The sequence below is a fragment of the Rattus norvegicus genome, chromosome 19 (genome assembly GCF_036323735.1).
Source record: "Rattus norvegicus strain BN/NHsdMcwi chromosome 19, GRCr8, whole genome shotgun sequence".
In the NCBI taxonomy this organism is placed as follows: Eukaryota; Metazoa; Chordata; class Mammalia; order Rodentia; family Muridae; genus Rattus; species Rattus norvegicus.
This window is the reverse complement of record NC_086037.1, coordinates 55022728-55037501: the sequence shown is the minus strand read 5'-3', so window position 1 is coordinate 55037501 and position 14774 is coordinate 55022728. Positions and strand designations below refer to the sequence as shown.

The 14774-nt window shown below is 48.1% G+C and overlaps 1 protein-coding gene across 1 annotated transcript in view; it reads left to right on the top strand.

Annotated features, from left to right (window-relative positions):
• The window catches only part of Calb2 (calbindin 2), a 27010-nt gene extending 13357 nt beyond the window's left edge, over window positions 1-13653 (top strand). Inside the window, exons 3-11 of the mRNA NM_053988.2 lie at window positions 967-1056; window positions 3045-3125; window positions 6111-6167; window positions 6902-6979; window positions 7414-7469; window positions 7806-7845; window positions 8114-8167; window positions 9886-9957; window positions 12967-13653. Coding sequence (NP_446440.1) covers window positions 967-1056; window positions 3045-3125; window positions 6111-6167; window positions 6902-6979; window positions 7414-7469; window positions 7806-7845; window positions 8114-8167; window positions 9886-9957; window positions 12967-13083 — 645 coding nt within the window. The 3' untranslated portion in view covers window positions 13084-13653. The remainder of the gene's footprint in view (window positions 1-966; window positions 1057-3044; window positions 3126-6110; window positions 6168-6901; window positions 6980-7413; window positions 7470-7805; window positions 7846-8113; window positions 8168-9885; window positions 9958-12966) is intronic.
• Window positions 13654-14774: the final 1121 nt, after the last annotated feature.

Below are 14774 nucleotides of genomic sequence, written 5' to 3'. Positions count from 1 at the left end.
GGCTTTCAATCTCTAGCTATATTTACCTGGGTGACCTCGAAGAAAGTCACTGCATCATGGAGTCCATTTACGTGTGAGATGCAAGGATGACTTGCCCACTGGGGACCGTGGTAAACCTCTGTTAGGTTGCCCATATTTACGATAAGTAGTTGGCATCAAACCTTGCATATTTATAAATATGGATATATAATGACTGACAATAAATGGTAATTGAGACCAGTTTCAAAGGCCAAAGGTGATATAGAGGAATCCAGAAAAAGCTCTCAGAATATGTAGAATTTCTCTTGGGCCCATCCTGAGAAGTGTGAAACCTCAGAGAAAGGGGCCCAGGCAAGAAACAGAAGAGTAGATGTGCATGGGGGTGGGGGTGGGGCTGCAGCGCTGACTGAGAATAAGGAAGCGCTCCTTGGTGCAGGTAACGACTCAGCCACATCCCAAACCAGGGGAAGGTTCCAGACTAACAAGAGCCCACTGTGTTTAGGTTGAGGGGTAACGGGCTAAAGGGACTCTTAATAAGTAATCTATTTTTCTATGCTTAGAATAGTTGAGTGGAGGATTTAAACCTCCCCTCAGCTGTGCGGTGCCTTCACAATCTTTCTAGCATGAAATCAGATAAGAGTACTGCAGAATCGCAAGCGTGTCTGAGAAGAGACAAATGAGTGGCTCATTTTGTATTGGTGAAAGTGGTCGGAACCTGTTGTGGAGTGATGGGTGGTGTTGGGTTGCGCTAGGAGCTGTAACTCACATCGGAGTGGTGGGAATAAGGCCGAATCCCTTGGGGAACTGTGGATCGACCCATCTCAAATTCAAAGGGTGCATCTAATCACATGGTACCGAACATGCCCAGGTGTCCTGTGTCCCCTTGGTAATGTGTTCAGGACACGAAATGATGTCTAGCCCGCCTCACTGAGATCCTCAATTCTACAAAACATGGCAGCAAGATCGGCTTCATTTCTCTGTCTGCAGATGTCCAAGAGCGACAATTTTGGAGAGAAGATGAAGGAGTTCATGCAGAAGTATGATAAGAACTCAGATGGGAAAATTGAGATGGCAGAGGTGAGAGCCAAGATGGGGGTGCGGGGCGGGGGTGGTTTACAGAGAGTTGAGGGGCCGAGGAGAGTCAGGGGGCGTGGCTGAGAAGAGCCAGGGGCGTGGCTGAGAAGAGCCAGGGGGCGTGGCTGAGGAGAGCCAAGGGGCCGGCTGAGGCTTTAGTCCTTGTGCCCATCCCCCTTCCCATGCTCAGACACAGCATGAAACATCCCTACCTGAGCACTTGAGCCAACCAAACAGAAAGAATGGGGGGCTTTCTCTGTGTGTCACCCAAGGAAAGAGCGAGCAATAAACAATGGTCTAGGGTCTGGTCTCTAAATGCTAGGGGTCAGGATCCAACAGTTGCTGCAAATGTGTGATAAGCCAAGCTTAGGACTAGTTAATAGGAGTATGCATACCCCACCTAAATGCATCCAAAAATGAAAATATTTACTTTACGTAGATAATTTACATACACGACCTACAGACCATGTAATATCTATGTGCCTACATATACAAATGTGCACTCCCACACATATATACAGACTTATACATAAACATGTATGTCAACTGTGATCATCAGTTTTTTACCTGTGGTCAAGAGGCCAGGAATGGTAGTGGTAGCCCATAAATCGGCCTCGATCTCCTAGGATATATTGGTTCAAATGCTAGTGATAGACCAGAAGCTCTAGAAACGAAGCTTGAGACAGTAATCCCAGGGGTGTGGCATGCTGCAGAGATCAGAGAGGAAGAGAGGATTGTTTGCAAAGGGCAGAGAGATGGGAAGGCTGGGAGACCTTCTCTGCCTTGGCCTTTCTCCGATAGAACGCTCTGTTTCGCCTGGAGGCCCATATGAGTAAGTCAATGGGTACAGGCTGCTCTTTCCAAGAATTGAGGGAACCATAGACCTTCCCCAGTAGGGCTGCTCTAGTTTAGCTGAGGGTAGTTCACCTGCCGGGGAAGTTGTATCCAGCTGACAGTTCCCCTCAGGCCACTGAGGAATGGCACGGCAAATCAACTTCAAAGGCTAGACATAAAATACGTGTCCACGTCTCAGGATCACAAGACATCTTCTTTATTAAACCGGATAGAAATATTTCAGGGTTTATGGGCCGTGGTGTCTCTGCCTACAACACTCTCTTCAACACTGCCACTGTTAACAGGGGAGCAGATACTGGAAATAAACCCCAGAAGGGGCGGAGCCATGAGTCACTAGAACTTGACAAACACGCCTTCGGTCTTGTGTGGCACTTGGCTGTGGTTCACTTATTCCTCTTTTAAGTCGAGACACTCTACTAAAGAACGAGTTCGTGGTCAAGGTTGGTTCCAGCTCTGCCTCTCGTCTCTTCTTTTGGCCCTGTTTTTAAACAAAAACAAAACAACAACAAAACACCATTGTCCTCCTCAATCTTGCAACCAGAGGACTACAAACACTTCAGAAATCACATTCAGACACGCGGTTGCGTGTTCGTTTGCAGAGTGTGCCCCTCTTTAAATGCGAGGAAGTTTGCCCCACAAGCCACAGTAGCCCGCCTCTCATGAGTCATTGGTCAGCATGGGTCACATGCCTATTCCAAAGCCAATCACTGGTGAGGGGAATGGGATAGTCTCATTTGAGGGAGGGGTTGGTTAAACTAATTAGAATTTGCCTTAACCCGGGGATGCAGAGCAGTTAGGTGGGCTGCCAGCGCTGTTGGATGCATGTGGGTATTTGCGGTTTCTGAGAATGAAGTTGTTAAAGTCTTATTTTGCAATCAATAGAGCAGCATCCCAAATGGTAAAGGCTCTCCTTTCCTGGGGGTAGAGCAGAGCATCCCAGGCCTCTCACTTCTCAGAACTTTCTACCCCTTTGAAGGGCCGCCAGCCTCTGTGCTCAAGGAGGGAAATGAAACAGAGCAAAATGCGATTTCCATACCGCTTGTCTACTGGCCATTTTCCATCCTTCCTGTGGGAAAGCCGGCTCTGTTCCCCGAGCCTCCCCCTCTCACACTGATGCGGTTTTCTGTGTCTCCCAGCTGGCGCAGATCCTGCCAACCGAAGAGAATTTCCTTTTGTGCTTCAGGCAGCACGTGGGCTCCAGCGCTGAGTTTATGGAGGTGAGCCTTCTCTCTGCACATGGAGACCTAGCTTCTTCCTGTATTCAGCAAAGGCTTGCCCTAACATCCGCAGAGAGTCCCTGGGAGGTGCTAGACCCCACAAGGCTCTACTACTTGAGGCGTGGTCTATGCGACAGAGATGTCACCTGGGCCCTTGTAGACTCCAAGCCACACGGAATTAGGACTCGGGCTCAACAAGATCCCCTGGTGGGAAAGAACCAGTTTTCAAGCTGGAAGACGCATTCCTTTCAGTGCAGTTTGCCTAAACATCAGATATGGGTTTAATTTTATGGCGATTTAAAGGATTTTCTCGGGTTTTTCTGAGATGGCAAGATTCTACAAGTCTGTAATTGATGTGCTGAATCCTGTCCTTAGTTCTTTTGCCTGTGTCAAAGAAAAGCGTTACATCCCTAGGGTTATTTTAGTTAGTTAGTTAGTTAGTTAGTGTCTATAGAAAATGGATGTGGGCTGAAGGAAGGTGTGGCTAAGTGGTGGAATTCTTGTCTAGCATGTGCAAGGCCCTGGCTTCTCTCCCTAACACAGAAGGAAATGCAGGAAGGGCCAAGGGGAGAAAGGAAGGAGAAGGAGGAGGGGAAGGAAAGAACTGAAGATAAAAGGAGAGGGGGAAAGAAAGAGAGGACTGTGCCTAGCCCTTCCTTTCTTGTAGAGATGAAGAGATTGGTCCTTACACCATCACTGGTCTGGAAGTGAGATGCATAACGCTTTCAAGGGTCAGGAATTGCTCATGCGCGCGCGCGCGCGTGTGTGTGTGTGTGTGTGTGTGTGTGTGTGTGTGTGTGTGTGTCTCGATGGAGTTTCTATCCACATGGTTGACATGATGCTATACCCTTGCATGATAATAACTTTCTAAACCTATGCACATCTGCAGAGCAAGCACAGACTCACATACACCTCCTGGGATCCCGCCCCCTCCAGGATCACCCCCTTCCTGGGGTTAGCCATTCATTCCATTCTTAGCATCTGCAAACATGAAATGGTCCCTCAGAAGCCCTGAAAGGCTTGTGTTCTCCCCTAGACTTTATCCTGCTGAGCACAACATTTAACATCTAATTTTAGGAATACCTCAGGACTTTTTTTTTTTTTTTTTGATTCTGCATAGCCTGGGTCTCTTTCACTTTTTTCCTAGAATGAGAAGAGAATAAGGACACCTTGGTAGAAGGGAAAGGAAGATGAGAGCTTAGCGCACAGAGCCAGCATAGAGTAAATGTATATATGTGTGCGGTCAGACCTGCTGCAGGATTATGGCTAGAGTAGCTTCTGGATGCTTTGCCCTGCGGGGAGAAATGGACCAAGCTGTCTAGAGTATGGGTTTGCTTGTGTTTCATAACTCTAAGAAAAACCAAGACCAAATGTTGTAGGGCGTGTGCGCGCGTGTGATGACCTTAAATTGTCCACGAGTTCTAACGCTCTTGCCACACAAGAGGCACTCATACAGAGGTAGCATGTGCTGGAGGGAAATTCAGGAATTCAGGGAAGAAATTTGACTTTGTTTTTCCCTCTCAGGAAACCCAGTGTGACGCAAGCGTGGCTTTGGAGCCAGGAGTGGTAGACAGAAAAGTCAAAGGAACAAATTTGAAAGAAATTAAAAAACAAAACACAAATATAGTACAAAGAGGGGAGCCAGGTTCTCTGGGACTCTTTGCCACAGACCCAGGAAGATCCATCTCCCACCCGATGGTTTCAGAGCCTTTATACATGGGCCCACAGATTCTCAGGACATTTAAGTCATCTGCTGCTCTGAGACAAATTATCCACCACATTTAATACCTTAAAGAAATAAAACGTGTTATCCAATAATGCCTATGGTTGAAACCACTTACCTGGTGGCTCTGTCCAGAGCATCGTATGGACCCTATTGGGATGCCAGCTGAGCCAGAGTCCTTGAAGGCTCCACTGGAGCTGGAAGAGACCCCATCTCCATGGTGGCGAGACGCTTATACCATCCAGTTGAAACTGCCCCTTGGAAGGATGCAGCTGTTGTGGTCAGCAAGCTCAGCCCTGAGCTCTAATCCCTCACCAAATAAAAGACTCAGATCAGAGCCCAGGGCTGGGAGTGGGTGTAGGCCTAGGTCACACGGTTATTCTGGAGGTGGGGCTCAATCTCACTTGAATCATGTGAGAGCAGAAGATAGGTGATTGGGGAGAGGGAGGGAAGAGAGAGAGAGAGAGAGAGAGAGAGAGAGAGAGAGAGAGAGAGAGAGAGAGGGAGATTGATTTTATAGGAAAGGCAAGGGAGTAGTGTTTTGGTGACAGTCTAAAATAACCAGTTGCACTGCTAATTCTGCTTGACCATTGAACATGTCTGTCAAATACATCTTTATGGGAAGATGGCAGAGTGAGAACAGTAAACAGTAACCAGGCCTGTTCCTGCTCCCTCTTGAGTTTGCCTCCTATCCCTGCCTCATCAATAAAAGGAAATCTCACGCCCAAAGCAAACCCAAGATCTATCAGGCCCTTGCTTGATCCCTGATCAAAACTGCCTGGTTAGCACTTAGAAAAAGTCAACCCTACTTTACAGGATGAACCATAAGAGGACCTGGGAGCCATCGGGCTGGCTCAGTGGGTGAGGGTGATTGCTGTCAAGTCCAACAACCTGAGTTCAAACCCCAAAGCCCACATGTTGAATGGAGAAAACAGCTTCTACAAGTTGTTCCCTGGCTTCCATAGGTGTGCAGTGGTGAGCACACCATACTTCCCTCAACATATGAAGCAAATAATAAATACAAAAGAGGACCTAAGCCTAGAGCAAATTAAAGTAAGAGGCTTTTGCCAGGTGGTTTTTCTCCTCTTCTGTGTAACCTTGTTTCCTCCTTTGTGACACTAAAGGGACTGGCTAAGCCATTGTCTCATGAAGACTCTCTAACATCCCTGATACCGAGACCCTACTGTCCCATAAAAGAGGACTTGGAGGGGGGTGGCAGGATTTGCTATGCTTTTATGAATAGATTGGCATTGCCATTGCAGGCTTGGCGGAAGTATGACACAGACAGAAGTGGCTACATCGAAGCAAATGAGCTCAAGGTACGATGGGTCCTAGGGATGGCACCGAGGAGGGCAAGTTATAGTACCCAAGAGCCACCCGAAGGCCTTTGTGGTCATACCACAGATGTTAAGAGGTTAGGGAAGTAAGAGAAATGTAAGCTGTGTAATTGGTAGAGCTTAAAGATAACTTTGATTGTATAAATGAATACATCATGGGGGGATAGAGAATTAGAGGCCAGAGACTTGGTGGGTCAAAAGAACCAGGGAGGGAAGGGATGTTGAATGAGGAACATGGGGTTGTGGTCTCCTTAGTTGATCCTGGCACAGACACTGGACTTCTTTGAAGAAATCCCGTGCCAGCAATAGGGAGCTACAGGACCAGGCATTCAGCCAAAGCGCACTTCTTGGCACCCTAGGGTCCAATATAGGTGCTCTTGAGGAAACTCCAGAAGATTGGCTAACTTAGACATCTACCCCAATTCCTCTGGGAAACCAGTGACCCTTGGGCATAGCTGGGCCCTTTACGGAGTTCTGAGAAGGGAGTCAAAGTCAGTCTCTACCATCTATTCTGTGTGCAGTGTTGTGTGTACCCAGGAGCCACCCAAAGGCCTTGATGGTCACACCACAGATGTTGAGAGGTTAGGAAAGTTAGAGGAGTGTAAGCTGTGAACTTGGTAGAGCTTAAAGATCACCTTTGATGTTCTAAAATAATAAGTAAATGAATGGGTGGCTGTGGCCGGGGTGGTGAGCAAGATGGGGCTTTGGTGTTCCAGGGATTTCTGTCCGACCTCCTGAAGAAGGCCAACCGTCCCTATGATGAACCTAAGCTCCAGGAGTACACCCAAACCATAGTAAGTGCTGTCGTCACCTCTCCTAGTGCTGCGGGGCGTGCATGGGTCCTGAGCCCCGAGGCTTCTAATGTGCAGGGTCCTTTCTCTGCTGATGCTTCAGGCATATGTCAAGTGTCTCATGATAGCCAGTTAAAGTTCACAGAGCCATACCTCCCTGGAGGCTGAACTTACTGCCATGGTGATATTGGGGTTGGAGGGGGTTCTCCATTTCCATGGGAACCAATAAAGCTCCAGGAGAAGATGAACCTCAAGAGGGTGGGCCTTCAGTGATGGCTGTCGTGTCTCACCATCCCAGACGTATTGAATCGCCACTGTCTCCCCCCCAGTGACTGACTGAGACCAGGCTGGTCCCATAGCTTCAGATGACCCCAGGGCAGGTAGAGGCCCTTAGATGAGAAGTTCAGATAACCCAGCTGCCTTTCTGTTCCCAACAGCTACGCATGTTTGACTTAAATGGAGACGGCAAATTGGGTCTCTCAGAGATGTCTAGGTATGTACTGCCCCTGGTGTCACTTTGAACAGGCAGGCTCCTGTGCTGCTGTCCCCATCTGAGTCCAAGACAAAAGCGACTGGAACTGGAACCCCCACCCCCACCCCCACGCCCGACTCCCAGTGTGTCAGGCTCCCTCACCCTCCCCACTGCCTTCGTGCCCGCTCCGGGAATGGCAAACCTTGCTGCCACACTTTGTCCATTTCTTTTTTTTTTTTTAAACATTCCAACCAACTCCTGTTTTTAAAGTGCTCAGCGATTGTTTCCATAGCTACAGATGCTTCCTCTAGACCCATGGCATATCCTCTTATCTCTGTTCTAATATTTTCTTTCCAGACTCTTGCCTGTACAAGAAAACTTCCTGCTGAAATTTCAGGTACAAACGTCGCTTTGCTTTCTTTTGGCTCTCTCCATACCCCCTCATCTCATGGAGCTTCAGCCTCTGCGCGCACACACACACACACACACACACACACACACACACACACACACACACACACACAGGCATACACACACACACACACACACGCACGCATGTACCCACCGAAAGTCATGCAGACTTATACGGTTCCTTACACATTTACCCTCTCTCCCCCTCATTTATACTTTGGGGCTTCATTTCTTTAACTCTTTGGCCTTTCCAGGGTATGAAGCTGACCTCAGAAGAGTTCAATGCCATCTTCACATTCTATGACAAGGTGAGAGGGAACAGTGTGGTGGGAAGGAAGGAGCCCTGTCACCTGTGGTGACAATGGCCAGAGTTGCTTGGTCTGTAGGAAGAGGCCAGCTTTCCAGAAGGGGCACCCAGGGCCTGCAGTTTCTTTCTTCTGCTGTGTGAGAAAACAAATGGTGATCTTTGATTCCTGACCTACAGAGGCCCACAGGTTTTGCTCAGAGACATAAGTGTACATGATGGAGCCGGGTCATGATACAGCAGTAGGAACGGTCTTTTGTTTGGTTTTCTTTCCTTCTTTCTTTCCCTTCCTTCCTTCTTTTCCCTCCCTCCCTCCCTCCCTTCCTTCCTTCCTTTCCTTCCCTCCCTCCCTCCTTCCTTCCCTCCCTCCCTCCTTCCTTCCCTCCCTCCCTCCTTCCCTCCCTTCCTTCCTTCCTTTCTTTGGTTTCGGTTTTGAGACAGGTCTTGCTATGCAGCCTTAGATGCTATCAAATTCTTCACCCTCTGGTCTTGGCCTCTGGAGTGGGGGGACAACTGGCTTATGGTTCTTTATAGTGCCACACACAGCTCAGTCACTTGTTTTCTGGGTCTTTGGAAGTGAGACTCATATCCCAGCCCCACCCCAGTCTTAGCTGTCCCCTGCCTGTGTGGCTCAGACGGTCTCCTTTATAATGAAAGGGCTGGAGGTGGACCTAACAGCTATACTCAGTTACCACCAAGCTTCTGCAACCTCATTTATGTTTGTAATGCAAATAAGAAACAGCACAGGAAGGAAGCCAATTTGTACTGGAATGTCCGGTATTCACTGCTGTCGACAGAATTAAGTGCACTATTCTGTCCTACTATGGTCTGAACACTTCTCTTTGCACAGAAATGGAAAGGTTAGATCTTCCTTCTAAGCACACATGCACATACATAGGTGCACTCACACACATACATACACACACACACAAATACATATACTCTCTCACATACATACACACACACACTCACACATACACTTACACACATGCGTACACACTCATACACACAAATATTACATACTCACTCACACTCATACACATACATACAAATTCTCATACACACTCATACATTCACACACTCACACAACTAACACACACGTATACACTCACACACATACATATACATACTCACACTCACACATACACACACATGCATACACACTCATATTCACACACAAATCTTACATACACATACACACTCACATATACTCATACACATACATACACTCAATACACACACATATACACACATGCATACACACACATGCATACACACTGACACACACATAATATACTTAAACATACACCCACACTCACAAACATGCATACATATACATTCTCACATACACAACTCACACACTCCCATATATATATTTACACACACTCTCTCATACTCACACATACACATACACAGACATATACATAAACTGTCTTGCACACACAGGCACACACAGTCTCACACACATACATACACACTCATATACACACATACTCACAAACATACATACACATCTCGTGTCCACAACACTCTCTCTCTCTCTCTCTCTCTCTCTCTCTCTCTCTCACACACACACACACACACACACACACACACACACACACACACACACACACACACACCAGAGCTCTTGAAATTAGGTGGTTTAAAGAGCTCTGGTCAGGATGACTGGGGTCTGAATTCAAGAGCACTGCGCTGACGACTCTCTGCTGCCACCTTCAGGATGGAAGCGGCTACATCGATGAGAACGAGCTGGACGCCCTCCTGAAGGATCTGTATGAGAAGAACAAGAAGGTGAGGGTTGAGCCCAGGAGTGGGTTAGGGTCTCGGGGCTGGGAGAGGTGAGCACACTCAAAGAGAAAAAGAGGGGGAATGGATTCTTTTTTTCCCCCGATCTGCAACGACAACACAGTTGCAATTTGTGGGGTGGGTGTCTTTTTTGAGTTGACTTGAAATACGCATAACAAAATGTGTCATTGTAAAAGAATATGCCCTAGGGGTGTGGAACATATTCATCACACTGTGTAAGCACCGCCATCTCCACAAGTCTTGCCCTGAGAAGCTGAAACCTAATACCCTCCATCCCAGCTCGCCCATCTTCTTGTTCTGCAACCTTGCATCTAAATTCACTACTTCAGGTGCCGTGTAGAAGGGGAATTACGTGACCACTTCATGGTTGGTTAATTTCTCTCGGCATGCTGAACTCAAGGCTCATCCATGTTAGAGCATGATGGAATTCTCCTTTCAGAGCTGAATGGCAGTCGCCTTCCTGTGTAAACCGTCCTGTCCACCCACGCCGCCTTGTGTTGGCTGTTGTGAAAGGCGGTGAATAAGGTGATGTTGATATAGCCCATTCCAGAGGTGTGCCTGCCAAGTGGTCCTCATGAAAGACTTTTAACACAAAGAGAGATTTGGGAGGGTAGGAGCCGAGAGGGGTAAAGATTGTTCCAAATCCATTAACTGAAGAATCTAGGGCTGGGGAAGAGGCTGGAAGGGAATCATTGGTGAACCTGTTTCTTTCAAAGGCCAAGAAAACCAGCAATTTTGTGCCAGGTACTGCTTCTTGGGAATGTCCTCCCTTCCACATGCATGAGTGTGCGTGCATGCACGAACACACACACACACACACACACACACACACACACACACACACCCCTCAGTACCCTCAGTAGGATGGCGACCAGAAGACAGCATTTGCAGCTGTCTTCCTTCACCTGCCAGAAGATAGCTTTCACTGAGAAAATGACTGCTGCTTTCTTTAATTAAATAGCAAATGCTCTGTGACTTCTAGAGCTGTCTAACCGCCTTGGCTGCCAAAGAAGAACTAAATTTAATGCTCAATTTCAGGAGAAAAAAAATCGCTGCAGCCTCTGGGTCCATTTGTCTCTCTTTTCCAGGACTTTCTGGTCTTCCTGGCTTCACCCTGAGTATCAGCCTTCATTGATTAGAACCTACATTTACATTTTAATGTTACCTAACCTGTGCTTTGGATAAGATGGGTCTGGGAGTAATTGATAAGGATTCAAACAGTTCCTAGGAAGAAGAAAGCCTTTGGCAGAGCCAGTATTAGAACTCAGTAAACCTTTTTCCTGACACTGTATCCCAACAGAGAATCATTTATATAGCCATGTGTGCTCAAATGAATATTAGGGAGCTGAAAGGAAAATCATCACTGACTTGCATTGCATGAGTGAGGCATAATTAGTCTTTATAAGGCTGTGCCTAACACTTGGAGTTGGTTATGTCTGCACACATGCATACACTAAACCAGAGTGACCTGCATGTCCTGGTCATCAACTCACTGGGCTCTTTCTTAGTTGATATGAAGAACAGAGACTAGAGCTGTGCAGGTCAGCCCTGGGATGTGCATACAAAGGCAAGGGCTAGGATTCGGAGGTAACCCTGAAGGTTGAGGAACAGGGTTTTTACAAGGCTCTTTACATGGGAGCCTTCCACATGTGCCAGGCTCCAGACTTGACACGTGGGCATTAAGAGAGTGAATCAGCAAATGAAAAGAGTCCAGGTTTCTAAGCAGATTATTACTGGAGGCTCCTGAAGGGATGGGCTGATGGAACTGGACATCAGTAGTTCCCAACGTCTCTAAGGCTTTGGTAGATCCCTAAGGCCTTTCCCAAGTTTTGAACAGAATTCCAAAATATAAAATTAGGCTTTCTCTGCCACACTTCCCCCTAGAAATTTTTTTCAAGCTTGGGGTTGATATGACACTCTCCCCACCAAAGGAAGTCTTTTCCTTGGTTACATGTGAATGGTGCACAGTTAGGCTCATATCCTTCCCCAGTGTGTACAAATTATACGACCTTTTCAGGAATGTTACAACATTAGGAAAGATGTTCCTCAATGTTTGCAAAATGCCTTTGGGTGGGGACCCTGACATAAACCTAAGAATGACTGGTTTGAGAGGTTGTCTCCAAACTGTATTAAGAAAAACATTTGACAGTTGGGCCCTGGGGGGAAAAGGTGGGCCAGGTAACTAGGGGAAGTTTGGGGCTCTGGGGACAGAAGATATTTTTGATGAGGTAATCCTTTAAGTGGCTTAGCCTTTAGCCTCTGTTTTCTCATTGGAGTAATTGAGATAAGGAACCATCAACCTGAAAGGGGAAGCATATTTTTAGATATCTATCAATGTTTATCACAAGAAGAAGTAGAGGGGGAGGAAGAGGAGGAGGAGGGGGAGGGGGAAGAAGAAGAGGAGGAGGGGAGGGGGAGGAGGAAGAGGAGGAGGAGAGGAGGGAGAAGAGGAGGGGAGGGGGAGGAGGAAGAAAAGGAGGAGGGGAGGGAAGAGGAAGAGGAGGAGGAAGGGGGGAGGAAGAAGAGGAGGAGAGAGGGGAGGAGGGAGAAGAGGAGGGGAGGGGAGGAGGAGGGGAGGAGGAAGAGGAAGAGGGAGGAGGAAGAGGAGGAGATGGAGTTCTTGAAAGGTGGAGGAGTAGATTTGAGTCTTATAAAGACCACAACTGTCAACACAGTAGTCCCGAATCTTTAGACCGATGGCCACCACCACGCCTCCATGAAACAAGGGTTATCGATGCTCCCATTTTCAGCTAAGGCTGCTGAGCCCCAGAAAAGTTGACTGCTTTCCTCAAAATGATTCAACCAGCCAGTGAGAGGATTTTAACCCAGCTCTACCTGACTGTAAAACCCATGCCTTTTGTCCATCTAGACTCCTTACCTTAGGATCGGTTGAAAGGAAGGTTCCTTCAGTGTGTTCATGATTGTGTTGGGGCAGGAGACTCTTTTGGGCCAGGCCATGAGCTAAGCCCACCCTCACCTCCTTCTCCCTCCTAGGAGATGAATATCCAGCAGCTCACCACCTACAGGAAGAGCGTCATGTCCTTGGCCGAGGCAGGGAAACTCTACAGAAAGGACCTGGAGATTGTGCTTTGCAGTGAGCCCCCCATGTAAAGGGGTGAAGGGACAGGGGCTGCTTCTGCACCTCCCCTAAACCCTGCCCCCCACTGCCCTGACTCTCTTGAAACTCCTTCCCAGACCTCTCCACCCCTGCAACCTGCACACACCAGCCTGTGGGGCAGGAAAGGAGAGATGGAAAGAGGGTGGCTGGTAGCATTCCTTTGAGCTGCACCAGCCCAACCCTGGCCTGACAGACAGCTGTGCCTGTGGTGGGTGGGTCACACGGTTGGTGGGTAGGGGCACAGGTGGGGCTTCCCTAGTCTCTTTGCTGTGATGCATGAGCTCCTTCGCTGTATGATTTAGGCTTCCGAGTCCAACAGAGTGCACTCCTTCCTCTTGCTGCACCAGCCTCCTTCTCCCCAGGCCCCCCACTGACCCCCGCAATTTCCAGGTTCTGTCCACCGGCTTGCTAATGATATAACTGTCTTCTCAGAGCTACTGTGGAGGGTCATTGCCCTCTTCTTGTGTTCTTGACTTGTGTGTTCCTTTTATTTTGGGGTTTCCCTGTCTTCTCGTTTACCAAAGAAGAGTTTACAGAGAATAAAGTGGAAATGTCCTGCCGTGGACGCTTACCCATTTCTTGTCTCGGGCAATGTTTCTCTGTGACAAAGGGTGGGCTTTCCATAGGGACGGGAGGGCACCGAGGCTATGTGACTGGGGTTCAGGACACCCCACCCCAAGATTTCACTGGCATGTGCCTCACGGCCGGAGGAACACAACAGGATCCTTGGATATGCTGAGTTTGAGGCTAAGCCCCAAAACAGAAAGGAGGCTCTGGTGGTGAGGGCCCAGTTGGCAAAGCACTTGCCTTGCAAGCACAAGGACCTGCGAGTAACCCCAGAACCTGTGTCAAAATGGCGGGTGCTCAAGACTGCATCACAAGGGAGACAGACGGGAGGATCCCTGTGGGGTTGTGGTTAGCTACTCCAGACCAATCAGAGAGCCTGTCTAGAATGTAGTGGATGGCGTTTCTGAAGATGACACTTGAGGTTGTCCTCTGGCTCCATTGACACAGGGACACACACACACACACACACACACACACACACACACACAACCACACACAACCACACACACACAACCACACACACACAACCACACACACACTTGCACACCCAGGAACTTAAAAAAAGAGACTTCAAAACACTATGACTTTCATTTACTATCCCAGTTTGCTTTACTGTGATAAACACCACAACTAAAATCGACTTGGGGAGGAAATAGTTTGTTTGGATTGTATGTTACAGTTGAGGGAAGTCATGACAGGAACTCGAGGCGAGGGAACTGAAGGCAGGAACCGGAGGCAGGAACTGAAGCAGAGTTGCTAGGCTGCTTTTTATAGCTTGTTCAGCTGTAGTTCTCACACAGCCCAGGAGCACCTGCCCAGGGGTGACACCACCCACAGTGACCTGGCCCTTCCCACATTAATTTGTTTGTTCGCTCTGTGTTTTGTTGGTTTCTCTGTGTAGCTTTAGCTCAACTGGAGCTCGATTTGTAGACGAGCCTGGACCCAAACGCACACAGAGTAGATCCACCTGCCTCTTGGCCTCCCGGGTGCTGGGACTGAAGGCATGTACCGCCTGCAGCCCCACATCAATAATTAACCAGGGAAATGCCACAGGATTGCCCACGGGCCATTCTGATGGAGTCTCCCCGGGTGTCTCTAGTGTGTGTCAAGCTGACAG